Source organism: Anas platyrhynchos, chromosome 8 (assembly GCF_047663525.1).
Source record: "Anas platyrhynchos isolate ZD024472 breed Pekin duck chromosome 8, IASCAAS_PekinDuck_T2T, whole genome shotgun sequence".
NCBI classification, from domain to species: Eukaryota; Metazoa; Chordata; class Aves; order Anseriformes; family Anatidae; genus Anas; species Anas platyrhynchos.
The window spans coordinates 27,425,687-27,452,508 of NC_092594.1; the positions used below are offsets into that span (position 1 = coordinate 27,425,687).

At 38.1% G+C, this 26,822-nt stretch overlaps 2 protein-coding genes across 23 annotated transcripts in view; one reads left to right on the forward strand and one right to left on the reverse strand.

The window, feature by feature from the left end:
* The window catches only part of FUBP1 (far upstream element binding protein 1), a 37,000-nt gene extending 25,621 nt beyond the window's left edge, over window positions 1–11,379 (forward strand). For all 14 annotated transcript variants that reach the window (XR_011811225.1, XR_011811218.1, XR_011811220.1 and 11 more), the window contains one exon: window positions 10,616–11,379. Coding sequence is in view for 9 of the 14 variants with exons in the window: in XM_072042167.1 (XP_071898268.1) it covers window positions 10,616–10,633 (18 nt within the window). In the remaining 5 variants the exon portion in view is untranslated. The remainder of the gene's footprint in view (window positions 1–10,615) is intronic.
* On the reverse strand, window positions 450–26,804 carry NEXN (nexilin F-actin binding protein). Of its 9 annotated transcripts, none has more exons than XM_027463774.3 (14): window positions 26,673–26,804; window positions 16,617–16,694; window positions 15,232–15,423; window positions 15,011–15,092; window positions 14,776–14,924; window positions 13,404–13,445; window positions 12,105–12,299; window positions 11,853–12,026; window positions 9,907–10,092; window positions 5,609–5,806; window positions 4,296–4,517; window positions 1,862–2,047; window positions 1,036–1,396; window positions 450–931 (listed from the first exon to the last, which is right to left on the reverse strand). In XM_027463774.3, exons 2-14 carry the CDS (start codon window positions 16,641–16,643, stop codon window positions 918–920), a joined length of 2,028 nt encoding a protein of 675 aa, XP_027319575.1. In that variant the 5' UTR covers window positions 16,644–16,694; window positions 26,673–26,804; the 3' UTR covers window positions 450–917. The 9 variants fall into 9 exon arrangements, with proteins under 9 accessions (XP_027319575.1, XP_027319576.1, XP_027319577.1 ...); XM_027463775.3 differs by lacking the exon at window positions 26,673–26,804 and adding an exon at window positions 26,250–26,421; XM_027463776.3 differs by lacking the exon at window positions 26,673–26,804 and adding an exon at window positions 25,306–25,835.
* Window positions 26,805–26,822: the final 18 nt, after the last annotated feature.

A 26,822-nucleotide genomic window follows, 5' to 3' on the forward strand; every position in this document is an offset into this window, starting at 1 on the left:
CAGGTGAAAAAATGCACATGGTGTTAGCACAATGGCATTAGCATTGCTATCAGAGATCTGAGAGAAAAACAGTATGTTAGCCTTAAGCAGACAATGTTTACAGATGCAGCAATAAATTGTTTGCATTAAGAGCGAGTGAAAGTGGAGAAATTGAGCTTCATGCGCTTCCTGAAAATATTTTTCTTAAAGTTGCTTCCTATCAATTTAACTGTGATCGGATCACGTTTTGTTACCAACTGTTCCTATATATTTTAAGCAATGAAAAATTAGATAGAATACCAACATTTGCTTGTAGACAGAAGACTACTAAAAGCCTTACTGAGATAGTTTTTAGTTTTTGGATAACCAACTGCATAGGTTGATACGAGCCTAACAGTTTAAATGCAAGTCTGTTTTAAAAAAGAATAATAATAAAAGAACTAATGATCTTTGAAACAAACCCACAAAAGTTAGCAGTTATGTAATCTTTTATTGTTTAAAAATATTACACTGGGGTTTTTGAAAAATCACTGATAAGTATTTCCTTTTGCCAGTTCTATGCTTCTGGGATAAAGTAAAACAGCTTAAATACTTAGTGTTCATGCAAAATATACCAGTAGATTTACACTACTACACAGGTTTCCAGATTGTGTATTTAGTTTTATACTATTACACAACAGTTGGTCTTCAAATGTGGGAGCACTACTATTCAGTTTTTCCTTTTAGTTCTTAACGTTCATTCCTTTTTAACCTTCAGTACTAAATTTCATACTGAGCAAGGAACCTGGACGCTCACACAGTTTGAAGGTTATTCTTATCTGATGCAGGAATGACAAATCAATGCATATCCTTGCTTTCTTTAGTTGGCCCCATCAGAGAAAGAGATGATGCAGTAAGAAAGTTTTGAGGGGAAGAGAGATTCCAGCTAAAGTAGAGCATTAGTAGTCATCAGCTAGAAAATAAAAAGGGTTAAGAGAAAGATTAATAGATTTTCTTAATAGGAAAGATGCAAGAAGAGTATTTAAGAATTAAGTGAATTTGAAAACTAACTCTTACTTTCAATGGTGAGAATACAGGTGCTAGCAGATGTGCCTCTATTGTTGACTGCTTTACACATATATTCACCTTCATCTTCTGGGAAGGTTTCTGGCAAATAAAGGCAGTAAGTTTCTCCTCTTTCAATATATTGGTAGTCCTCAGAGTCCTGCAACATTTCCCCCTCAAACCACCATGTGACTTGAGGTTTTGGTTCTCCAGTAATTTTAACTGTAAATCTCACTGGCTCGCCATCAACAACTGATGTGTTTTTCAGTGACTTCTTGAACCAGGGAGCTCCAGATCGAGCTTGATCTTCCTCATCTTCACAAGCAGAACCATTAATAATGCTTCCATCATCTTCTTCTTCCTCTTCCCTTTTCTGTTTGAAAATAATCCAATTTAGAACATTTAAAGTAGCAATGGCAGCATGACTGCTAGTCATATGTATTTGTTTACAGAAAAGCTATCATGTTTTTGAGAAGGGGAAATGCCACACCTATCCTTGCTAGATAGCAAGGACACTGAGTCTGGATATGGAACAGATAGTAAATGCTGTGGAAATTTGCTTTTAATGAGGCTGGAATCTAGGGAGGGAAATTCAGGTATGAATATGGATTCAATTTTCAGAATATTCAAAGGAAACTGCACTTTCTTTGCACTACACTTCTCATACTCTTCAAGAATAAGAAAACACCAAAAGCAATTATACATTATTGCAGCAATTCACACCAGCTGTTAAGTATAATGTTCTTTTTATACTTCTGGCAGTGTTGCCATCAATGGTAATCAGATGCTAAGTTAAATGACATGTAGGACTAAAGAAAAGGTACTTTGTAATCTCTACCTTCTGTAATGCAGCATCAATTTCTTTTTGTTCAAACTGCATGCGTAGTAATTTTTGTTCTTCGATTCTCCTCTGTTCTTCTTCTTGCCTGGCTCTTGCCATTTGCTCAAAACGTGCCTTCATGTTTACTTTATGAGTAAATGGAGCCTCAGATTTCTTGGCTGGTCTCACATCTACTTCATCATCCTTGAAAAATAAAAATAGGACTTACTCATATATTACCTTTTCAACAGTTAAAACAATAGTACTAATTCTGTAGAGTAATTCTTTTTAACTGAACAAAGCCAGAGAGTCCTGTTATTTTTTTACCCTCCCTGTTTTGTTTAATGTTGGATTTAAAATGAAGTCTTAGTGATAATATTCCAGGTTCTGAGGTAGTAATTTCTATTTAAAAAAATAAATAAAAATAATTTAGAAAGAAAAAATGAACTTTGGTCTAATATTTTAGTGAGAAGTTTTTTTAAAACAGTTTCATGACACTAATTCTGTAAGGTAAGGATTCAGGGAATGTTGGAATGCACATGTACAATTCTGTACAGTGAATTCAGATACATTTTCTATAATGTCCCACTCTTGATGGCTCTATGTCAGAAGTACGTGTTAATAACACTGGAAATAATTATTTTGGATGTAACTCTCTTTGTTATATACAGAAGAGATTATTAAATAAAAACATTAAACTAAGTAACATAGGGAAAAAATGCAGGGTTTTTAAAAAATGTCTTCACAGTTGTAAGAACTGTCCCTTGGTGAATTGTTCTTTATACTCACTGCATACTTAGGGTTTACATTTCTGTACTGGGGAGCAATGTAAAAGTATTACAAAGAGCCCTACTAAGTACACATCCTTTCTCCTTTTGAGAAAGGACGCCGATCTTCATTACATTTCTTCTTCAAGAAGAATGCTCAGGCTTTTTCACTACTTTCATGCTTTTTTGTGCGCGCGTTGTTTTGTTTTTTTTTTTTGGTCATTTTGGCTTTTTTCTACTGCTAGTCTTATAAAACATTTAGTTTCCTTCCCTCTGGACAAGGGAAATAAGTTCTTTTGGACCTGTGCTGTGATTCTCCATAGTACTATCTAAGGAAAAATTCTACCTTCTGCAAGAATCCATGAAGTACAAAAACAAGATCATGGGACTGTTTGCTTTCTTTTCTTGTCACATCTTCTCACACTGCTGTATGAGATCTGTTTTCTTGGAAGTCACTGTTGATTTGGTTGTACAAGGTCTTTTCCTGTTTGAGCTACTTCAACTTTTGCTTTGTGGTCTTGAAAAGCAGGCTTTCCGATAAAGTCTCATGTCTGTTCACAGAATCACAGAATTTCTAGGTTGGGAGAGACCTCAAGATCATCGAGTCCAACCTCTGACCTAACACTAACAATCCTCCACTAAACCATATCCCCAAGCTCTACATCTAAACGTCTTTTCTGTGGATTGTTTTTGTCTCATTGTGTGGTTAGCTGGATTTGTGCTCCCTTTATGGAAACAACCAACTTAGTAAACTTTTGGAGGGTAGATGGTGGAAGGGAGATTAGAAAGGCAAAATACTTGCAAATGTAATTTCAAAAGTGTTAGAAAAAAAATATTTTATACATTAAAATCTTTAAATGTTGAATACTGTCTTGTGATGGTAAGTCCTTAGTCACTTTTATACGGGGGTGTTGTGCCTTCAACATTGCAGGCTGACTTCATAGGAATGTTACAGTGTCACTCATGAAATGAAAGCTTAAAAGGTTTTGAGCCGATACTCAAGTGGCTAACTACACTAGGTATGAACCTCAGAATGAGACTCAGATCAGGTTTACTACTGTAAGGAGTCTACTGTACTACTCCGTGATTGTGGTGAAAGCTGCTCCTGTTGGTGTCACAGGCTAGTGCTGATACACAGGTCAGACTGAAAGCTTCATTTCTTGTTTACCTCCTCTGGAAAATAAAATGCAGTGATTCCAGATGGAAGCATATGTAATTAGGCGTCCTTCCCTGCTTTAACAAGTGAAAATCCTCTCTCTGATCAAAAAAAGGCAAGTACTTGATCTCCAAATGGTACTACGGTTTTTATTTGGTTTAAATTTTTATGATGGAGAATGAATTAAGAGTTCAGAAGGAGAAGCAACTCATCTGACTGTTAATAGAACACACTCTCAAACATGAATGTTCTAACCCCTCAGACTGTCAGGTTTGAGGTTGTTAAGATGCTAATTTGAAGACTTTGAGCAGCAAATTAGATCTGTGCTGGAGCACATGACTGATAGTGAATTGGTGCTGTTTCTTTTAGAGATGCTGGGGTGAGAGTTCCTCGTGCATCCAAGTGAAGCAATAGGAAAGTAGGGACAGAAACATTTTGGAAATGCAGCTTTGATGAAAGCAGCAGTATTGTCCAGTATCATAATTGTGCTAGTTAAGTAAATCATTAATGTGCACAGAGTTCAACTTACCTCTTGAAATTTTTCAGCTTCCCTTTCTCTTATTTCTTCATCCATTGCTCTTCTCTTAGCTCGTTCTTCTTCAATCTTCTTCTGTATTTCTTCTTGAGACAATTGTCCTATTTTTTCAAACTTGCTTTTCAAGTTCTTTGCCTGAATAGAACCACTTCTTTTTAGCTTTATTAATTCTTCGTATTCTTTGCTTAGCTCAAAAGTTTCAGACTCTTCTTCCAGCTGTTCAGAAATAACATAACATGTAAAATGGAAAATACTCTGATTGTTGTTTACTACCTGTTCTCCCCACAGGTTGTGTAACTTAATATACTTGAACAATTCTTTTAGGTTGGAGTTACTTGAAATTAACACAGTCACCTTTTCCTTCTATATCTTTTTATCGCTATGATCAAGATCACTGAGTTTGTAGCACCTTTAAACTAGATACAGATTTTAAAGTATCTTGTTTTCTCTGGCTTTGCTTGAATACACTTTTTGTTCAAAAATTGCTCTCAATAAACCACCATTTAGAGACTCAAAGTCAGATACCTAACAATATAATAATCTCAAAGTTATCCTGGATCTGTAATTTACCTCCCTGACTTACTTGCAATGTCTTCTGAAATAGTTTTCTAAAATACAGCTACTCTGTTAAAGTTATTGCTAGATTTCTTTAATGCAGAAAAAGCAAATGAAATGCCAGGGTGTCATGGCTGAAAAAGTAACAGTTCTGGATCCTGTAGTTGAACCATGTCTGATGTTGTAATGGTTTATATTTTACATCCTCCCTTTATGACTTCTAATGGCAATAAGAATGTGTATGCATTTCAGTTGGATATCCCTGTCTCCCTTCTTCCCCAGAACGTAATCCAAAATTTACTTACAAAGTTCACAAGTTGGAGCCTTTACTACTTGCTCTTTGCTTACAAAAAAAAAAAAAAAAAAGCAAACAAACAAAAAAATAATATTCAAAAGGGAATTAAAATTACCACCCACAACCAAATCAAATTGAAGCATAGAGTTCATGAATGCGATGTTCTAGTCATCTGGTATGCAAGGCAAATTTTGTGTGAGATTCTTAAAATCAACTGTGACAGTCTTCAAACCCTTTTAAAGTTTTCCTGGTATGTTAGTGATTAAAAATATGTATCTTATTATGTAAAATGTTATAAAAGGATGTTTTTCAATCTTTTCACATAATACAAAAATTCTGGATTGAAAATCCCTTTTTCAGTTTCCAGTTACAATCTTAAATGTCAAAACTCTGTTAACTGAAATGATCCATTATATTTTTTTCAGAACATGCTTAACGTATCTTTTAATATACAAACCTCTCCCATTTCTTGTCTTAACTGTTGAAATTCTTGCTTTTCCATTTCCAACTTTTGCCTACGCTCTTCCTCTGTGCGTCTCTTTTCTTCTTCCATTTTTTGTCTCAGCATTTCCTCAAAATTAATTTCCAGTTTACCAGGTATGAGAGATTCTTGAGAAAATGTTTTAAACATCTCTGGTGATTCATCATCCAGCACCTGTTAGAAATTCAGACCATTAATGATACATCCTGAAGGTACATGTGATGAAATCAGTGTTGCTCAGACATTTCTAATGCTTGAAGATAACTGCATATTTTGCCACGCCTGCCGCAGAGCAGTAAGATGTAATATGACAGCATAGGTATTGCTCTAAAGTTTTGGGAAAGAATGGGATTTGGGAAAAACATGTTTGTTTTTTTTTTGACTTTAGCCCTTTCTTATTACAGTGCTGAGATAGTGAAGGTGAAGGTGTTTTAAATGGGAGAGGATGTGCTCTATATGCAGCTTGGTGACCTGAAATAATTCATTCCTGTTTATTTCAGACTGTCCCACAAACTGTTTGTGTTTAAATGCCATTGCCCTTAACACTGAAGTACTTCTAATCTTCTAGGCAAACTGCATTAATTTTCTGTTCTTAAGCTCCAATAATACTAGTATTCCTAGTAAGCATAAATGAACAGAATTTTCTGCAAGGAACTCATGCACAAACTGAAGACACTAAATCATGTTGCCAGTTCATTGCAGCAAGGGTTTCCTCCTTTCTCTGTCCTTTTCCCAGGCCACACAGTAGGGCTGGCTTTGACTGTCATTCTGTATAAGCTGATTGCTTATTTTTGGACCCATTCCTAAGAGGATATCAGGGCCCCAGAAAGGCTTTTTTTTTTATTACTTCCAAAAGCAAGAAGACCAAATACTTGATCAGACTGAATTTGTCAAAGCATAACAGTACGAAGACAGTGAATGGTATGCTACAAAAACAGCCAGGTAGCATGACAGTCAGAGTTACACAGGAAGATTTTTAAAATATCTTCTTGATTATTAAAAAAAAAAAAAAAGTTTGTGTAGTTATGTAAACTTTTGTCACATTAACAAAGAGTGTCTCAACAAGAGCAGTCTGAAGACATGTGTGAGAGGAGGTCAAATGCTGATGTAGACCCAGATGAAGGTGTGGCTTTTGGCACTATTTAGTCAGTGCTTGTTTGAAGTCTTGTAGCAAACGCTGCAGAGTCCGATGTGCCTTAAGTTCTAGGCATCCCTACCAGCCATCAACTAAATTCTAGAAAGGATTATGGAAGCCAAACTTTCATTTGAGAAAGTGTTTTAACTAGCTTTATAAAGAAACAAGCAAGCGTGTCTGAAAAGATGTCTTAGCACTCCCTTTTTCCTTTATTACTTACTACTTGCTGCTATTGTAACTTGCACCTTTTACTGCTGTTTGTACTTAGTTCATACCTTAGTTCTTGACATACTTTGCCCATACCTGTTTTTATTTGCCACAGCACTTTCAATAGTTTTTTCTGGCCTAATCGCATTCAAAAACTCTCAGTCACTATAGATTTCTTTCAGATTTTTTCCTCGGAGTAAGCTTGCAGTTGGACTTCCACCTCACCATTCATTCCATTCTTCACTCGTTTTGCATAACACAAACTTATTTGTAGAAATTGTCATGGAGAAGCAGAGTCAAAAAGTGAAGCTGTAAACTATTTCTTGTAGTGAGGCAATGCATAGCTAGCTGTGTATTTTTTAGAAGGTAATTACATCTAAGTCAGTAAAGGAATGTCAGTGTCTCTTTCTGATGTTGTATTAGTTCATATGCTTACCACTTCAAGATGACACAGAACCTAAGTGAATAGAAGAAGCACTAATTCAAAATTTATTAATACATGTATGTATGAATTAAAAAAGCTGTGCATATAAGCAATGAGTAGCATATGCGCATCTGAGTCGGTAAGTTATGAAGACAGTAAGTGAACTTATTCCTGGTTAAAAAACACGGGGAAAAAAAATCAGCTGAACTGTATGTTACATAAAACCCTTGTTTAGTAAATATTTTAGCCATGTTTTGTGAGGTGAGACCATGGTTTGGTTGTTTATTCTACAAATTGGGAATAGTTAGTGGTGGGAAATGGTCCTGTACTAGCAATAGCTTACGGCTCAGCCAGCCAATTTTCAATGGGCAATGCTGATTGATACAAAGTAGAATGGCTTTTTGTTCATACTAAGACAGGTTCTTTACGCAGTCACTAGTAGAAGGAGAATGACGGTGAAGAAAACAAATGCTTCAGTCCAAAAGGGACTGAGTTTATGGTGGAAAGCATGAAAATATAGAGTAGAAAAAAATGTAAAATAGGGAGATCCTCACAAAAGGTGGTAGCCTTTGTGCTTTCTAGTAGCAGTGTTCCTACTCCTGTTTTTTTTGTTGTTTTTTTTTTTTTCAAAAAAGGAATTAAAATGAATAAACGTGGAAAAGGTTCTTAAATACCTAAATTTAAATGTTTAAAAACTAATGTGAGGTTTTAGAACATCTGAAAGAGATGACTTCTTGACATGCTAAAAAGCACATCTGTGCATTGCTATTATATTGTGTAGGTGTGGAAAACAGGGAAAGCGTGGGCTTATATTTTCTATTAAAAGTAAAAGAAAATGTAGTACTCATATTCAGGATGTTAATTAACAGAAAAAAATCCAAACACGTATATGCTGAAAACATATTCTGTTAATTGTTTAGACTACTGAACTTCTTTACTCTCTGCTGTTACAGTGCAATTCTAGCCTGTGCTGCATCTAATGGATTAAACTGTTAAGTCAGTGAGATTTCTCTGGCCTAGACACTAAAGTTCTTGTTACATTGAGGCAGAAAAAGGCTGTTCGCAAGAAAACAAAAAACAAAAGGGCAGGGTGTGAGTTTTTTTGTTGTGTTTTTTTTTGTTTGTTTGTTTTTTTGTTTTTGGCTTTTGGATTGTCTGCTGACTTTTCATAAAGATTGTAATGGTAGAAGTCCAATAGCACTCCTTTTTTTCAGATGTAAGGTACTGTGTTCCCTCTTTGGAGCTGTGGACAGACCACAGACATTATTTTATGTAATTGCTTACCAGTACAATATGAAGTATAACTTTATGTTGTGATTTCTCTTGAAAATTTTGGAGTAGAGGTCTTGTCTTCAGCCCACTTTTCAGGCAGAGGTGGAGCACTGCTAGCAGTATTAATAGTCATACAAAGCATTAATTTGCCTCACAAGTAATTTGCCTCACAAGCATTGCTTTGAATTATGAAGAAAACAATTTTATTAGGCATGCAGTTTCTCTTTCTCAATAAAACCACACAGGGGAACGTAGATAGAGACTGCCAGATGGGCGAGTTGTTCCACAGTTTTGCATGGTATGTCTTGTCCTTCATTTTGAAACAAACAGTACTTGCAATTTTAGTTGGTAATGGTCTAATTTAACACTATTTCCTAACATCCATCAGTAAGTAACTGGCTTTTATCAAAAAGCATGCTGAAACTTCAAGTTAGTGCAAGAAATAAGAAGAATACTGTGAAAAGCCCCATGCTGTTTTTTTTGTTTGTTTGTTTTGAGTAATTTGGTCGACACCCTCTGAAATTAGGCATTTGTCTCTGTTTTCAGGTTGGGTCAGTATGTCAATCCTTGCTCCCTGAAAATTTATCTTTGATACAGTCTTGGTCACTGCATGTCACAGGGATCTGATCCAGATCAAAGTTCCATATTAAGAACTGTTCTAACAGTAAATTCCACAAGTAGCCTTTTTGGTTTCTCTGAACAAGTAATGAAATACAATAAAAACATCAATTACCTGACTTCAGCTTTTTCATTTTTTTCTTCCTAAAAGGCCACAGATGACTACAGAATTTGCACTTGCACTGAGCATTTTTCTAGCCTGGCATTAATTATACTTAAGGAAGAGCTGATTGGTAGGCACTCTTTAAATGCAGGGAGATTAACTTGGACAAGTGGAGCTAAAGAAACAGGAATTCCTCCCCACCCACCCAACCGAAAACAAGAGCCTCCTTCCGAAGTCTTTCTGCTTTCCATGTAGCATTATACTAGCAGTAGGAAACACTATCTGGTTTTGATTAAATTATTTGAAATGCTTTCTAGGGTTTCTGTGGGGAGATACTGCTGTGGTAATGTTTGTTAAGCTACCTATTAGAAGGTAGTGGGGTGAGCTAATTAATGAAGGAGTGAAAACATATTCCTAACTCTGTATGTAAAGCTTTTCCTGGAGCTGCTTTCTAGTTCAGTTTGGAGACTTAGGTAAAATATTAAAATAACTAAATACTAAACAACGTGCCATACCATATTCTTCCTTGCTTCAGCAAATGCCCGTTTCTCTTCTTCTATGCGTCGTCTTGCATCTTGTTCTGCTTTCCTCTTTTCCTCTTCTCTCCTCTGTCTTTCCATCTCCTCAAAACTGAGCCTAAGTTTACCAGGACGGAATTCTTTACCAGAACTTTCAGATTCATCATCATCACCTTCATTTATCTTTAGAGAACAGGAAAAGGAAAAAAAATAAATACCTTATCCAAACAAACAAAAAATTCTTTGTACAGTAAATGCTCCATTAATTCTATTCTGAACTCTCATAAATGCTTTCTTCTCCTAGGGGAAGAAAAATATATCATTGGTTTGGTTCCTATAAGAAACCTTTTAAGCTTGGTTTTAACCAGGGGAGGGAAAAGAGAAATGTATTTCAGAATCACATATTATTCTATAATTTCTTTAAATCACTTGAAGTTGTAATTTGAAGTACAATATGTTATCAGGAAAAGGCTAAACAATTAAGTATCTATTTTGTGGTTTCAAGGTTGGATTATTTCCTGTGAACTCCTTATTAGCTTTCTTTACATCGTTTTCATGGAGCTTTATAGTATTATGTTATTTACATATAAATTATTTCCACCAATACAAGTATCAGTTTACAAAATGTTGAAGTTTTATAGCAAAACTAAACTAAATAACATTTTGTTTTAATCCAGACTGACATTTTTGTTTCTTTCCTTTTTAGACATTTAATCATCACTGAAGAAAGGGAAGTGAAATTCTTTACTATTGCTTATCTCCAGTAAATGCTATCCACAAAGAGAAGCCTATGGTTTGTAAACTGCAATCAAGAACAAAAGAATGAACTATCTAAAGAATATACCTTGGAGTACTTAATTTCTAATGGTGGAAATTGACTGGGAACTCTCAGAGTATCCAGCTATCTGCTTATTACAAGCAGGCCAGGGACTGGTATGTTGGGGGAATTACAGAAAACTTATATTTGGAATTTGTAGGGTAAAAAAAAAAAAAAAAAAGAATTAAAGGAACAGTTTAGCAGTTGAGTTCCTTTAAGAAAACTTTTGACTTCAACTTTTGATAGCCACTGGATAACTGATAAAACTGCATGGTAGAAAAAGACCGTGGGGGTATCTTGTTTTTCTATTGAATGTGTAAATTCAGTTGTCACAGTTATATTACATGGTTAATAAATGCAGATATTGAGGGGTGGGAAATGTTACTGTAGCATTTCTAATTCAAAGTTCTCTCTTCTCTTTCTTTCTTCTTCATCTTCACTAGTATCCAGTAGGAACTAATGGAAAGTTAGGTGATTTTTCAGAGTGGGTGGGAGGAACTATGATTTTGGGATCTGTGTAAACCTAAAGCCCTCTCAGTTTGGGCCAGTTGGGAATTTCAGTGTTTCAGCTTTCTGGATGTTCTGTGAGGGTGGTTTGTTTTCCCTTGCATATTAATTTCTGGAACGTTCCTGAAATATAGTCAATATAGTGATTTTGTTTGTCCAAGAATGGTCATTTCTATTTATACTTCCTTCTTATCTATCATATTTCACATGATATCATATAAATATGGGAACAAGAAATAGTATTCTGTTACTACCGAACATTTTCATAAAAATTGGTTACTGAGATGTATGAAGTAATATTAAAGATGAAAACAGACAACTAATTTTCTTTTTGAGGATTTACAGCCTCAGGTACAAAAGCTGATATGAAAACGGGTAAGATTGCTGACAAATTCAAAACACAAATTTCCTGTTTTTACTAAAATAATGTCTAGAGAATTACACCAGGATGGTTGCTGGATTAGAACTAAGATCAGAAACATTTCAAAAATTTATGGTGATACAGTTTCCAGCTTGAAATAGAGTTAAGCAGCGAGGAAAATAATCGGATGCAGGAGAAAATGCGAAGACATATTGTCTGTGAAAATTCTGTAACAATATATATGAAACATAAGTTTACCATTCGCTGTCTAGCTTCTTCAAAGGCGCGTTTTTCCTCTTCTAAACGCTGTTTTGCTTCTACCTCTGCTTGCCGCCTTTGATTTTCCTGTCTCTGTCTTTCAAGTTCTTCAAATGTTACTTTCAGCTTACCAGGAGACAGAGGTTCTTGTGATTCATTGTCTTGATTTTCACCCTGTGCAAGAAAAATTAAATAGTTACATTTTAAATAATACATACTTATTTCTTAGGTATTCTTAGAGAAGTAGTTTACCGTGACAAATGAAAGGCACTTGGTTTCCTTAAGGAATTGTTTTTGTTCTTCATATTTTGGCTTCATTTCTTCATCCTGTCTGTCTTTTTGTTCTACTCTTTCTTTTCCTGTGTTTTCAAAGTTTATTTTCTTCTTCCCAGGTGTTTTGGTGGGTTTTACAGGTACTACTGTAACCAGCAGTGAATCATCCCCTTCCTGTCCAAAAATATATTTGTTATATTTTTGTACAGCTTGACTTCTAGGCAGACTTCTTTCTTAATGAAACTGTTGTTTTTACCTGTGTGAACCAAAACTTCCTAAAGAATTACTTACATTAACAAGAATAAACTACTTGTGACAGTTACTAATTTCCTTGTAATATCTAAAGAACATCAAGACTGAATTATATTTTCACCATAACTGCTGGCAAACTCTTTAATTATTTGTAATTGAATTTACTTAATTTCATTAACTCAGTTATAAATATTCATGGTTTGGATAAAAACAAGTTAAATTTTGAATACATAGAAATTGTAGTTGCAGTCTACTTCCAGTCTTGTATTTCCTATGTAAAGGATGTACTGTGGTTGAAATAAGCTAGTAGTTTTAGAAATAGGTAATTTGCCAAGCAGGTTATTTTGCTTTTGAAGGATGCTGCTGCTTCAACATTATTTTCACAACTTATTTGCCAAAATGTGCTTTACCCAAGTTTTTTTTCTTTAACAAAATACCATGACTAACAAGGATACTGTCAAATAACTTAAAAGTAATGTTAGTTTGTTTTTTAAACCGTAGTAGGAACGTGATTTTCCTTTGTTAGTGACAGATAAGACCTTTTTAAAATTAAATGCTTATTTGCAAGACTTAAAAATCTAAAGCTTTATGTTAAATTAGTCCATTTAAAAAAAAAAGACTAAGCAGTTGACTGCACTGTTCAAACATCTGTATGCTGACAGAATCCCCTTTTAATGTCAAGCTTAAGGCAAAGAGCTTTATGATGATATTTTCCAAAGCCCAAGGACTTAGAATATCATCGCCAGTGTGCCTCAAATCATTTTGGTGGCTTTCAATATTTGCATTTGAGGTGCTCTTCACTCTCTTAACCACAAATTATTCACATTTCAGACTATTTCAAACTTAAATAAATTGACTTCAAGTGCATATATACGCTATTGTATGCTTTAAATTTTCTTAGCTCCCTGGTTGAATTATAATTAAGTACGTGTGCCCTTTTCTAACTTTTCCCAGCCCATATTACAGTAATAAAACAACGTGAATAAAAATGTAGGTGAACATTTCTTTTAAAAAAAATCTGATTACCTCTGCTGCTGATTCAGTTCCCGTATTGTTTAAGTCATCAATCTATTAAATGAGAATGTCATATGATTACATTACTTTGGCTCTTTGCCTTAGATTTGCAAACAAAGAACTGGAAATTCTTTTTTGTATCAGTGATATGTATGTAGCACTTAAATTCACAGAGATGGTAATGATTGAACCTTCGTTGGAATACTTCAGCTAGATAGCGAAGTGAGAAAGAGGAAACATGACAGCGAAACATGAAAATACAGAAAGCATGTTAAAGCATTCTTAATGCTTCAGTGATGAACCAAGAAGAGTGCTTTAGATGTCCATTCTTCATGGGAGCATTCCACAATTGTGTTAAAACAAAAAAAGCAAGAAGCAAGCTTATTGATTATTTCTGATATAAGTGATACTGTCTTCCTCTCAACTCCATGCAAAAAGTCTATTGTATTGATGCCTTAATATAATGTTAGTTTTATACAGTAACATACGACCTTTCACAGTCAATTAAATATACAACAGATTAAGCTGTACTTTTTAACAGGAGATTTAACAATGCTAAAAGTCCCAGCAGAAAATTCTTTCCAAGTCCTTGTTGAAAATTGACTTCTAGAGCACTGTTTCTTTTCTTACATTTAAAAACCAAAAAGCCTAAATTAAGTATTCCTAGATTTTTTGTTAAATAAAGATTTGCTTATAGAAATAGTTATCATTTAGATGATTATTCTCACTGCAGTATTTGCAGCACTGAATAAAACTTGAAAAAGGAATTGAATATGATGCCCCAGTGCAAAATTTTACAGAAGACAAAATCTGCTTTATGAGCATCAAAAATGTTGGAGTCTGTTCACATATAGAATATTAAATAACAACATGCATTAAATTGCAATAACAATTCACAAAGTGACAATGGAATAAAACATGATCTGAATAATCTTGATTTTTCCAGTGTTAGTATCTTCATATTTTGGCCTGACAATGTCATTTTCATACATCTTGCCTCAGTTTATCTATCACTGAACTGTATTCACTAATTTAGAAGCAAAATTGTCTAAAATAACAGCTGGTAAAAGAAATATTTTCAAGTTAGTTAGTAAATTCTATAAACTCTTACATGCCTATGACACCAAAATTTGTGCCTTTTTCATATTCCTACCACATTTATGCCTGCCTGGTCTTATTTGTGACTTAGGCTTAAAAAATTGTTAACCTAAGGATTGTTAGGAGAACCTTTATCTTCACTTTCTTCCCCACTTCCATCCCATCCAGCATCTCCCATATAAAGCACTACTATCAAAAATCTTAAGACCAACTGTTTCTGCTGATGAATACAAAACTTCATTGTGCTTGTTTACAGTTATATCCTATTTTGATCAGATGAACATACCTCCTGTGCTTTTTTTGCTAGTTCTCTTTGAATTTTTCTTTTCTCAATCATATCTTGTTCAATTCTGCGCTTTCTTTCTTCTTCCGTTCTTTTTCTTTCTTCTTCTTGCCTTTGCTTCTCCATTTCTGCAAACTTGCCTTTAACAGTTCCTGTGAATATGAAATACACAATTCAGGAGGTAGATCTAATACTTAAGTAATTAATTATGTGGCCTTTAAATTTGGGCCTCTCTTACCTATTAGCTTTGGAACGTAACCCTTGTCCATCTTAGATGATTTTGTGTCATCATCATCATCAGATGCAAGCAGTTCTTTCATCTAGTTGAAGAAAAAGAAAGTTAACTGTCTTTATATCTTAAATAAAATTCCAACATGGTTATATTAAAATAATGTGAAAATATTTTCACATACAATATTCAGTATCAAAATAACACAAAATATTTGCAAAGAAAATAACCTCCTGCTTTCTCCTGTTCCATTCTCTCTCTCTAACATATTGTTCTTTTCTTCTTTGCTTTTCATCTCTAGATCTCCTTTGATTTCTTTCTTCCCTTGCTTTCTGCATAGCTTCAAATTTATCCTTTACATCACCCTTGTGAAGCTTGGGTACATAGGATTTTTGGACGGGTTTAGATGAAGAAAGCAGAATCTTGCGAAGATACAGAAGAAATGAAGATAAGAAAAAGAAAGTTGAAACAGATGAACAGAAATAGATTGAATTAGAAAGAATGTAAGAACATAAAAGTACATTTGGGATTATGAACTCTGTGACACTAGCCATCATCTATATTAAGTATTTGTAACTAAACAGTAATAAACATGAAAATACCACAAACATTCAGCTTCGTATTAAACTTAGACTATGAGTAACTGTAATGAATACTAATTTCACAACTAAGTATAAGAGCTACATAAATGTACACTTTCAATCTCTGGATTTAAAAATTATATACAGAATTTTATTGTTGCTTTGAAATCATAAGTGTTCAAAAAAGTCTTTCTACCCCTAACACCACATTTAAAAAAATGTAAACACACAGATGTGATAAAATATGCGTGCATTTTTCTGCAATGCTTCAGCATCCATATGTAGTTATATATGGTACTATTAGTTCAGTTAAAACTTCCAATATGTTATATACTTAACTTTTTTAATATTCAGAGAAACTCAGAAGTCCAGTGATATTATAAAGTGTCAAGATCACTGGACTTGCAGGAATCTGTTACTGATAAAGCCAACAGACTTTTTTTGCCAATGCTTAATCTGCCTGTGTCCAAACAGTAAGAGAAGTACCTACTTAGAAATAGTAGGAAGATTTTTCTCTTTTTACTGCAATCACTACAGAAAAGTATGTCAATACAGTAGCACTGAGAAAAATGGCTGAAAATATTTTGTGGTTCAAATTTTCAACCAAACCAATAGTGGGTGGTGTAATGATATATTTGCTTTTGTTCCTGTTACTCAGTGAATCAAAGCATAAGAATAAATATTTTACATTGCCTCATATTAATTAATTACTTAAATAGAAAAATTCTAATTTTATAATAAGATGTAAATGATGCTCTGAATTTCCCCACAAATTTAGAGTTTCCTCATATTTTATTATGTTTGTTTTGCATTCTTCATTCATTTTAATACCAAGAAGGTATTTCACACATTCCATCAAATCAGGTGGTCTTCCTTAAACTACTCTCAAATACCCTTCTAGTGTCTTAAAATAAAAACAATTCTAGCCAGACTTACAATATAATTGCCTTTTGCAGTTGTTCATAATTACTCTTTTTAAAAGCATCAATTGCAAATTACTATGTTCCTTTGATTACTTTAAAATTGGTACATACCTCAGTTTTCTGTGCAATGTCATTCATGGCTACTGTGTTCTGCTCTGCACCTGGTATGTTTAAGTTTCTACCTTAAACCTGAAAGAAAAAGTTATAGTTAGATTCTTGTCCTTTTAAATGATACTTTTACCATTTTCCTGTAAATAAGTTTGCAAGGGCTGAAACTGATGTATTACAATTTCATTTGGTCCTTTGAGGCTCCTGAAGACAAGAATAGGTTCTAAGTATGCACCAGTAATTAAAATAACAAGCTTATGATTCACTATTCATGCTCATAACCCTTCTATATAATCCTAGGTACTGGTTTTTAATTTCCATTTGGAAAAAAAAAAAAAAAAGAAAAGAAAAAAGGACTCTAAGCCAAATTCTGGCTGCCTTGGCTGGTGTGTTATGAAACTGTTTTTCTCAATACTCATGCTAGCAGAAAGGAATGTGCTTTGCACCTCTGCCGCTCTGCCTCGGTCTGATGTACGAGCCAGCAAGCTCAGGTTGCAAGAAGCCTGCCGAACACACTGGCCAAAACTCAGCCTCCTGGAGATGCTGCCTTGCCTTACAAGGGACGGATGGTCAGTGGCTGCAGGGAACATACCTGGATTTCAGAGCTGCAGCTAGATCTGCTGCCTGCATGAGGTCTCTGTGACTCTCAGCCAGGCACCCCTCTCAGCTCTTCAGCAATTACAGAAACGCAGAACACTTTCCCTTCCCCTATTCTAGGAATAACAAGTGCTAAAAGCTGTGAAATGCATTAGGTGGACCACATACACACCTTAGAAAATCTATTTCTAGTACTTAATTGTGGCTGGAACACTGCATTTTTCAAGAGAAAAATGTTTTAAAATTTAAATTACACTATAGTTATTACAAACCTAATGGGAAGGCTCTTCAAGTTTGAAACAGTTGGGTTTTTTTGTGGTTTGGTTTTTAATCAAGACTATCAGAGCTGGGGGGGAGGAAGGCAACCTGCCCACAGGTTTGCACTTGGGTAGCAAAGCAGTACCTAGCCTTTAGCTAGGTTTTGCACCTAACTTACCTTGTGAGGCTACCCGAGACAAACAGCAAGCCATGAGAAGCCTTCAGCAACTACCTGCTAACATGAAAAGCTGTACAGTCCACAGTGAGGGGAGAAAACTTCTTCCTTTGTCAGAGCACAGACAGCTTCTGGGCAAGACGTGGCTCCAACAGAAGCTGAAACTATGCAGGGAAAACATAGAGGGTGGAGATTGGGATAAAGTTGAGAAGGACCAGAAAAGTGAATTAGTGAAGAATGACAGCGTGAAGGCCGCTATTTCTTCCCATGGAAGGAAGGGAATGATGGTACAGTGGGAGCTCTGAAGGGGAGAAAGCAGGAATGGAAGGAGACTGCAGGAGACCTGTGTACCCTGTGAATGCTGAAGAACCGCTGCATAAGACAAACAGATTTCCCCCACAGATTTTAAGACATTTTTGTAAGGTTTAAGGGAAAAAAAATATATATATATAAGGCAAAAAGTTACAGTTTTAATGATTCTAAGTTCATACATGACTCCAGTGCCACTGCTGTCTGTGCTGTACCAAGGCACAGGCAAGTCCCAGGCAAGCCTGAACACTCGATGTGCTGCATGGGGTGCAAGCAAATGGACTCAAAGGCTAGAGGTAAAAAGGCTTGAAAAGGAGCTCTCTGCTGGAAGGGGCTTCTCGCCTGTGGGTTAGAGGACCTGAGAACAGGGCATTTCATATGTAAAGATCTTATTTATAAATAGTCTGTTCCTAAATCCCATTTTAGCATTTCCATGCCATGCTCTTACCAATGTTAACAACTGTTCTTACCTGCCTAAGTCACACCATGTGAACCTCCTCAGCAGAATGCCATGCAAGCACTCACTGCTCCATTACAGGTCAACAGAGAAATGATACGAAGAAATAGCAATATTCCATTCTGGGTGTTGGGGCTTCACAAAGCTGTTACTCAGACTTATAAAGAGGAATAGGTGAGCCTTCCCTGCTGCAAGAAAGGACGTGAGCTTCCAGCTAATATAGAACTTTTGACTTAAAGAAAACCAAGAGCTATTTTCTTTCCTTCTAAATTCTTAATTTTTTGAGGTAGAAATTGGATAAGGGAACAAAGATAATAAGAAATTGTGTTTGGGTCTGATAGTGCCACGTGCCATGATACTAATGTGATGTTCAGTCAGTTCCAAGTTCACACGTGCAGGAGGAAGTTACATTCATTGGTAAATTTAGTGCTGTCAGAACAACATAAAGTTGTTTTCTTTGCCATGCTTTGTGGCCTGAATACAATGAAAGCAAAGGCTTGAACTGTGGTGATTGTCCCAATCCTCTGCCCTCACTGATGGTTTCCCTATACTTCAGTTTCATGGAACAGGAATTTATGACAGTGTTTGAGCTTTCATTCTGCTAAAAGCAGCTTTTAAACCCTGTGTGTCAAAATGGTCATTTGTTCCTTAAAAGTTGTGCAACCCAGGTACCTGGTTTTGATTTGTAAGCTTAAAATAAAATCATGGAAAATAAACATGCCTTGATGACTAATCGCTGTTAATTTGACACTTTCCTTTATGGTGAAGTCTCATTTATTCACTAGTTTTTAAATTCAGATTAGCTCAAAGGAATGAATGATGAAAGACAATTACATTAGCAGGCATCCTAATCATATGTCCCCTGAAAAGTCAATTACTCATTGCTTTTATATGCAGTTTTAATGAAAATTACTCATTATTTTTAAACCTGGATATAGTGAATTCCCAAAAATGAAGTATGAGGAAGACAGGGACAGAACCTGTAAGTGCGTAACCTTGCAGGCTGCAATTTTCTGCCACTGGGGTCAGCACAATCCCTTATCTAGATAACCCCCAGTTCATGCCGGCTGTTTTTTCATAGTATCTATTCTGAAATGGCAAAGCTGAAGACAGTCCAGTTTGCTCTTCCTGGGAGGCCACAAGGTTTCATCAGATCAGGAAAAAAGACTGATTCAGAAGGAACAGAGCAATTCTACATGTGGCCCTAACTTATACAGGATGTACACTGCATACATATAAAATTTGGCACCTTTTCTCTTCGTAATCTCCATTTCTGATCTCTTTTTCAGTATTGCCAACAAAGGTGGTAAACTGTAATAGAGGTTTCAGTGATGTTAACAAGTATTCCACCAGAAAATGGACAGCAAATATCCTTATTGCATTTATGCCGTCATAGATCTGTTCAGTAATGCAGAAACATACATGTATTTATCAATATGTTCTGAATAAATCAATGATAAGGGTTTTGTATTTCATTGCTTATCTCCCATTCCTTAATATAAACTTAAAATATAAGCTTAATTATAATAGGTAATTTTGTTTACATCAGCTTGAACAAGACTTTAAGATGAGAAAAATCACAGCCAAAAAATGTAATAATTTTAAGAAGTTCTTGCTGTGTCAGCCAAAAAGTGTTTTTCCTTTGCTATTTATTTGCAATACCATATGTATGAATTTTTGAAGGGATAAAACCTGGGATCAGATCATTCAGCTAGATGAATCCCACACAAAAACCATGTATGAAGTAGAAAGAAAAATCTCAGGAGCTACTAAAAATTATCTAGTACTAAAGATAATGTAAGTGCGATGTCACAAAGGCATGTGACCAAAAAGGGTAGCACTCCCTGTTCTAGAGGCCAAACCACCGTTTTACAAATTAACTGAATGTGAGTGGGATGTAATAAGAGCTGGAAGGTTCTATTTTGGTTTTATTCAATCCTATAGCAAGTATCCTAACCCACTATCATTGAGCATTTTGTAATCCTAATTTGAATTGCATGGTATGATCCTATAAAATTATGCTTCATAGAACTGCTCTGATTATATCAACTAGGTCTCACTACTTTCCTGCTCAGTGGAAAAACAAACAAATAACAATCCATGTTCTCTACAGTGTGATGTAAACATATTTCACTTATTGTTATTCCAGCAAAAATTTTTAAGTAAGTCTTTCAGCAGACACTAAACTGACTGAAATTTTGTAGCTAAGACTTAAATATTACTGGCAAAACCATAAACAACTAATCCCCAGAAAATACTTGTTTCCTGAATCAGATTGAACATTAGGGCTGATAACTGTAAAAATAATAAAAAAAAAAAATAAAAAACCACACTTATTTGAATAGGACTATATGACTATTATCAGAAATACGCTAATGGCTCAACTATACCTTATTTTTAGACCATGTGGAACAGAATCTCCTTTGCTTTAATGTGTAATAACTTATTCCTGACATGTTAAGGAAAGCCCCAAATTTGCAATGAGTTCGGGATGAGTTCAGAAACCTTCCTGTGGGTCATACATTGCTGAACTGACATCCCCCACCAGCCAGTGCCAGGCAGAGCCATAGCTCAAAGCCAGTATGATTCCGTGAAACGACTACATGGGGGCATTTGTCAAGGTGGGAATAGCAGGGCATTCCTCTTTTAATTAAACAGGCTCAGAGTTCTCTCATTCTTAATTATGAACAAATTATAAATATGGGAATTATGTGCTGTTAAAAATAATGAACCTTAGGAGCTGCCTTTGTATTAGCTTTTCAAAAATACACCAAAGCCATAAATGGTGCTGCTGTAGCTATACAGAATGAATGAGATTCATAGATATCTTGGGATGTTTTTCCAAGCCAGAGCAGTCACAATATATGAAACAAGAGCATTTAGCTACCAAGCCCTGCCTTGATTTACAAATCCCAAACTCTTCAAATTCAGCTTCAACAGAGCTGTCTCTTTTCAACTGAGTATGTAAAGTCACTCCTCCCCCAGTCGGAGCTGACAAATATCTCATCTGAGGACTGACAGGAATCCAAGGCATTTCAGCCTGTCACTTGGGAAGCCACAAACACAGAGGTACTGAACATTAGGTCCTATTTAGACTGTTTCAGATCAGCAACAGTATGTTAAAGTTCCGTTGTGTCTCTAAAGGCAGCTAACTTTACAAGCACCCTTGTGGTCTCAAGGTCCCTATACGCTTTATTGTGCATTTGTGTACAGTGCTACTGCATTTGGATGTCATTGCAAGCTTTTAGCTTACTTCACATGTGAGTAAAATCCTCCCTGTCATCAGTATGACCTTAAAACTCGTTAAAACTCTTTGACTTCTAAAAATACAGAAGCTAAATACAAAGTTTACTGCATGAATCCATCAGAAAACAAAACTATGCATTGGTACAATTCATGCACTGGAGTACCCAGGGCAACAGGAGACCTCTTAGCCTTAACACACAGCTGGAGCAGAGCAGTAAGTCCCAAAGTTCATCTCTTACAAGGAATGATTGCATTTCACCCAAAGTGCTCCTGGGAAGGCATTGCTAACCTCCCCCATAACAGCATTCCCCATCTATAGAGCTTCACCTTAAAGTCTCTTGAAAACTGCAACTATTCCAAAGCCTGATGCATTTATTGTGTGGAATTCATCATACAAAGCAAATTACGAGTCTGAGACCACAATTAGATTTTGATCTTTTGGATCAACTTTACCTTGAACCTTTTTGATAGCTCTAATTACCTGAAGCCCTTGACAGTGTTACCAAGGTTGCTGGAAGCAGTGAGACCTATCCTCAAAACACAAGTCTCAAATATTTTTAAAAAGCACAAATAGTGGAAGAAATTTTCCTTGCAAACTCCTATTGTCTGAACTTCCAAAAAATCTGCCAACCTACCATGTTGTGGGCCTTCAAGATGGCAGATAAGTCTCTGCCATTTGGAATGCTGCCATGTCGGCTATTACTTCAGGGTGCTCTCCAATTTGTTGGCTTCACCTAGCTGTTAATGTGCTTGAAGGTTAGCCAGCTGGCTCCAGTACATTTTGCAACTGCAAGTCATCCTACCTCCACCTTTGATGCTAAAAGATATGGATGTAAGGCAGTAGGGCCTTACTAAACATGAGACTGCCGATGCCTGCATCCTCATCCCTCTCCACGTCACCTACACCTCCAAGAGGAACAGCAGCAAGCCCTTCCCTCAGGGACCCCTCGAGCAGCCAGCTTGGGAAGTCCTAACACCCACAGACCATGGAAGAGTGTCTCCCTCATCATCTGCTGATCGCTTTGCACAAAGTATGTGGTAGTAAGTTCTCCAACCCAAGAAACTTTGACATGCTATTTTCTAACAACAGCAACTTTTAAATAAGATCCTATCTTCTTACTAATTCCCTGTTGAGAGAAACTAGTTGTATTTTTATGTTGTGTATGCAGATAGATGTATCTGCTTGTTTTGTAATAAGCAATTCCCCACAGAATTCATCTAATAGAAGTCATGCTTATTTTTTGAGGCAACAAGGGCCTACTTTTGTATGTACTTGCTTCAGAAGAGATTTGTCCTCCTACTATGAAGCTGTTAAAAATTTTAAGATACAGTCTAGTTTTTTACTTCCCGAGATCAGAAAGGCTCAGGAAATGTTGCATGAGCTCCTCACTGAAGCTTCACACTCAGAAAATTCCCAGATTGTAATGCTGAATGTTAACTCTGATCAAGAAGTGAATTGTGATTGTTACTAGGTAGATTTTTTTGCATATCCACTCTCATCACCCTAACTTTCACCTGACATCACTATTTTTTTTCCTCCACATTTTACCTTCCCTATGATTAAGAAATATCTCAGGAAATGTTAAGTCTGATGTTTTAATGTTTTTACTGAAAATACTAGGCTGTATTTCCATCTTTAGAAGAGATCTGCCTCAAGATTCTCCCAGAAGGGAAATTAAACCTCCAAATATAATCAATGGTTCCACCTCTGAAACTGCATAGAAGAGAAAACGCCATTGTTAGAGTGGCTTGACTGACTGTAATGCAGAGAGTGATCTCTCAGAAGTTTCAAGTGAAAAATTAATACAAAGCCAATAATGCTTAGAAAACTATGCAACAGATTAGAAATACTCTGGGTTTAAGGACTTTAAAGAGAAAAAAAAAAAAAAAGAAAAAAGCAGCTTACCCATTAACAGCCTACATATAAGATAACAGCTCCAGTGTGATATGTCTTGATTTGCTATGATCATCACACTAAATATTCACAGTGACCCTCTAAAACCCTACTTTAGGCAAGATAATCTACATGAGTGAAGAAAAAACATTAAGAGGACACAAAAGTTTTGACAGCTCAGAAGTCCCCAAAATCTACTTCCGTAAGTGTAATTAATTTATATTTCTTAAAAGAGGACAGCGTCCAGAATTGATCAAAAATGTCATGCAGCTTTAACCAAATAAGTAAATAATAAAAAACTAGAAGCTCATGAGTAAGTAAGCCCATAAGTAAATAATAAAAAACTAGAAGCTCATGATTTTCAGTGGAGAAGTTAACATTGTTACATGAGACACAGAGAAATACAAATGTTTTCCTGAACCAAATGCTACTCTGTACAGATGGGAGTACGAAGCCAGGACTTAAAATAAAAGTCTTGTTGCTCTGCAATTCCTCCTTTCAGGAGGCCCCCCTGCTGTCCTCCTGGCTACTGCGAGTTATAAATAAGCCCACTGCAGCACGGTCTGAGTTGCGGTTACCATCTGTCTCCTCTTTGTGATCTGCTTGCAGGGAAGACTCCATTATACAAGAAAACCATACTGTGAAACTTGGAAACTTACTACCTGCAGCCAAAGCACTTCAGGAGAGGAAAACACAGTCCACAATGCTAAAGTATTTAAAGAAATATGAAATAGAACTGGAAAGAGGAGAGGAAAGAGAGCCATGCTCATCATTTCTGGCCTTACTGCAACTTGTCTGGTATGACATTACCAGTTGTTGTACTAAATTACAGATACTAAAATTATCAGGCACAGAGGAAGATCCTGAACTGGCATGAACTGTCAGCTCCGCTGAAGCCAACAAGTTATGACAATTAACAACAGCTGCTTAAACATTACATTTTTAAGAATATAAACTATAAAACTATTTCTGCTCAGCTGTATTTAACTAATGAAGTCTTTATTATCAAAGACTAAAATGCTTACCAAAAATTGGCCCAAGTAATTCAACTTCATCTACTTTTTTTCCTCCATTGTTGAATTTATTGCACTTCAACATTCACTAAAAGTCCCCCATTAAAGCAGAACAGTCTTTATGCCACTTATAAAAATCTATTTATTAGAAACTATTTTGTCTATTTATAGAACTATAAATACTCTTAACATGACACTGCCAGGCAGTCCAACTGCTGTGCTAAAAAAAAACAACACACGAGTAGCCCCTCTCTATGGAAGAGGTCTGCTTCAATTCTTTAATCTTCTTGGGTACTATTATGGGGCACATATGCTCCCGAACAAATGTGGTGGGGACTGGGAGACTGGGGGAAGCCCTGTCAAGACCTTCTGGCCCCCGATTTCACATCCCAAGATAAGATAGCTTGGGATCCTAGTTGTGGGGGGCAGTAACTGTGAAGACAGATGCCCAAGAGAAAAAACAGTGTACATCGCCCCATGCCACAGCTCCTGAAACTCCCATTGCATCCCAGCCGCTGAAGAGAAACAGTGCCGATGCCACGGACAGCCCCGCAGAGGCCAGGGCGCTGATACATGGGATAAAATCCCGGGTGTGAAGTTTGATTGCAGTTTGCTTCTTCCCTTCTCAGAGGACAGCTCACAGCCTATCCGCCACTTCTCCGCCATCCTCACGGCTCCCCCTGCACGGTGCAGGTCTCCAGCCGAGCAGCCCGGCCGTGCTGGACGCGCTGCGTACCCCGTACCTCCGCAGCGGGACGAGGCTGCTCCTCCCGGTGCCGAGCTGCTCCTCCAGACACGAGCCCTCACCGCGGTTTGGCCCCGTCCAGCTTCCAGGTCCCGTCCGCAGCTTGGCCGCGGCAGCGCTCCTCGTGAAGTTTCCGAGCAGAACATGCGAGCGCTGCAGTTGCGGCTCGTCTCGCTGCCTTGCCGAGGAAAGCGGTCATTGAAATATTCCAGATGCGGTGAGAGAAAGTGTTCCTTAGGCATGTGTCTTGGGCTGCCCACCTGGTGCTTGTATTTCTCCCGCGTTCTGTGTACGCCAGACAGCCTCGTGTATTTCTGTGCAGTCCTTTAAGCACTTGGCCCTCCTCGAAGACTAATTATTATTTCCCAACTTCATTACACGGGGCATTTTTCCAAGCGACCTGCTAGGGTCCGGGAGCTACGGCAGACAGCGCTAAGCTCGATGCCGCTTGCTGACCAATTCCCAGCCCAGCCCAGCGCTCCGGGGAGCGCTGCAACAACCGGCTCCGCTACCAGCACCCCTCAGCACCTGAGGCGCAGCGGGGCACGGATCCCTCGCCAAGCGCCGCGGGCAGCAGGGGGCCGCCGCCCGCCCGCCTCACGGCGCCCCCTCAGGGCGCGGGACGAGCCGAGGGCCCTCAGCGCCCCGCCGCCGTCCCCAGCCGCGCCTGGAGCCCCCGGGGCTGCCACGGGGCTCGCAGCCGCTTCCGTGGCCCTGAGCCCGCAGCTCGGCCCCGACCCTCGCCGCTGTGCCGCGTCCCCCCCCCCGCCCCGGGTCCTTGGGCAGGCGCCGCACTGAGGGCGGTGTGAGGGGGCAGCCGCTACTCCCGGCTCGGCGGGGCTGGGGGAAAAGCGGCGCCCGGCCGGGGGTCTCCCGCCGAGGCCGAAGGAGCCTGCCCCGCTCCCTTCTCCTCCCTCCCGACGCCGGCGGAGCGGCTCTTACCTGGGCGCGCTGCCCCTTGGCTGCGGCTCGCTCTGGTCCCGACGGGCGGGCGGGGAGCGCTGGCGGCTGCCGAGCGCCCCTTGGCTGCGGCCGCGGCTGCGGCTCCGCCGCTGCAACTTGCCATAAAAGTCGCGGCGCGCAGCCGGCGCCCGCATTCCAGGCGAGCCCCGCGCCAAGGCAGCTGTCCCGGCCCGTCCCGGCCCCTCCCGGCCCGCCCCAGCCCCTCACAGTAGCGGGGAGCGCAGCCCGACCCCGCCGCCGGCTCCCCGCGCCCCGACTGATTGTGGAGCCACCGACACCCGTGGGGCAGCCGCCCCCTGCCAGCCCGCTCCCGGCCGCAGGGCAGCGGCACGGCCCGGGCAGGGGCTCCGGGCAGGGGCTCCCTCCCCAGGGTCTCCCCCCTGCCCGGCGCCACGCACTTACGCCCAGCGCCGCGGTCCCCGCCGCCAGCAGCTGGCTGAGGCCCCGCAGCGCGGAGGTTTTATAGCGGCCGTGGTCAAGTCCCGGGTCGCTTATGGCACAGGGGGAGCAATCAGCTCACTAATAATAGTAAGGTGACAGCTCGCTCCTGGA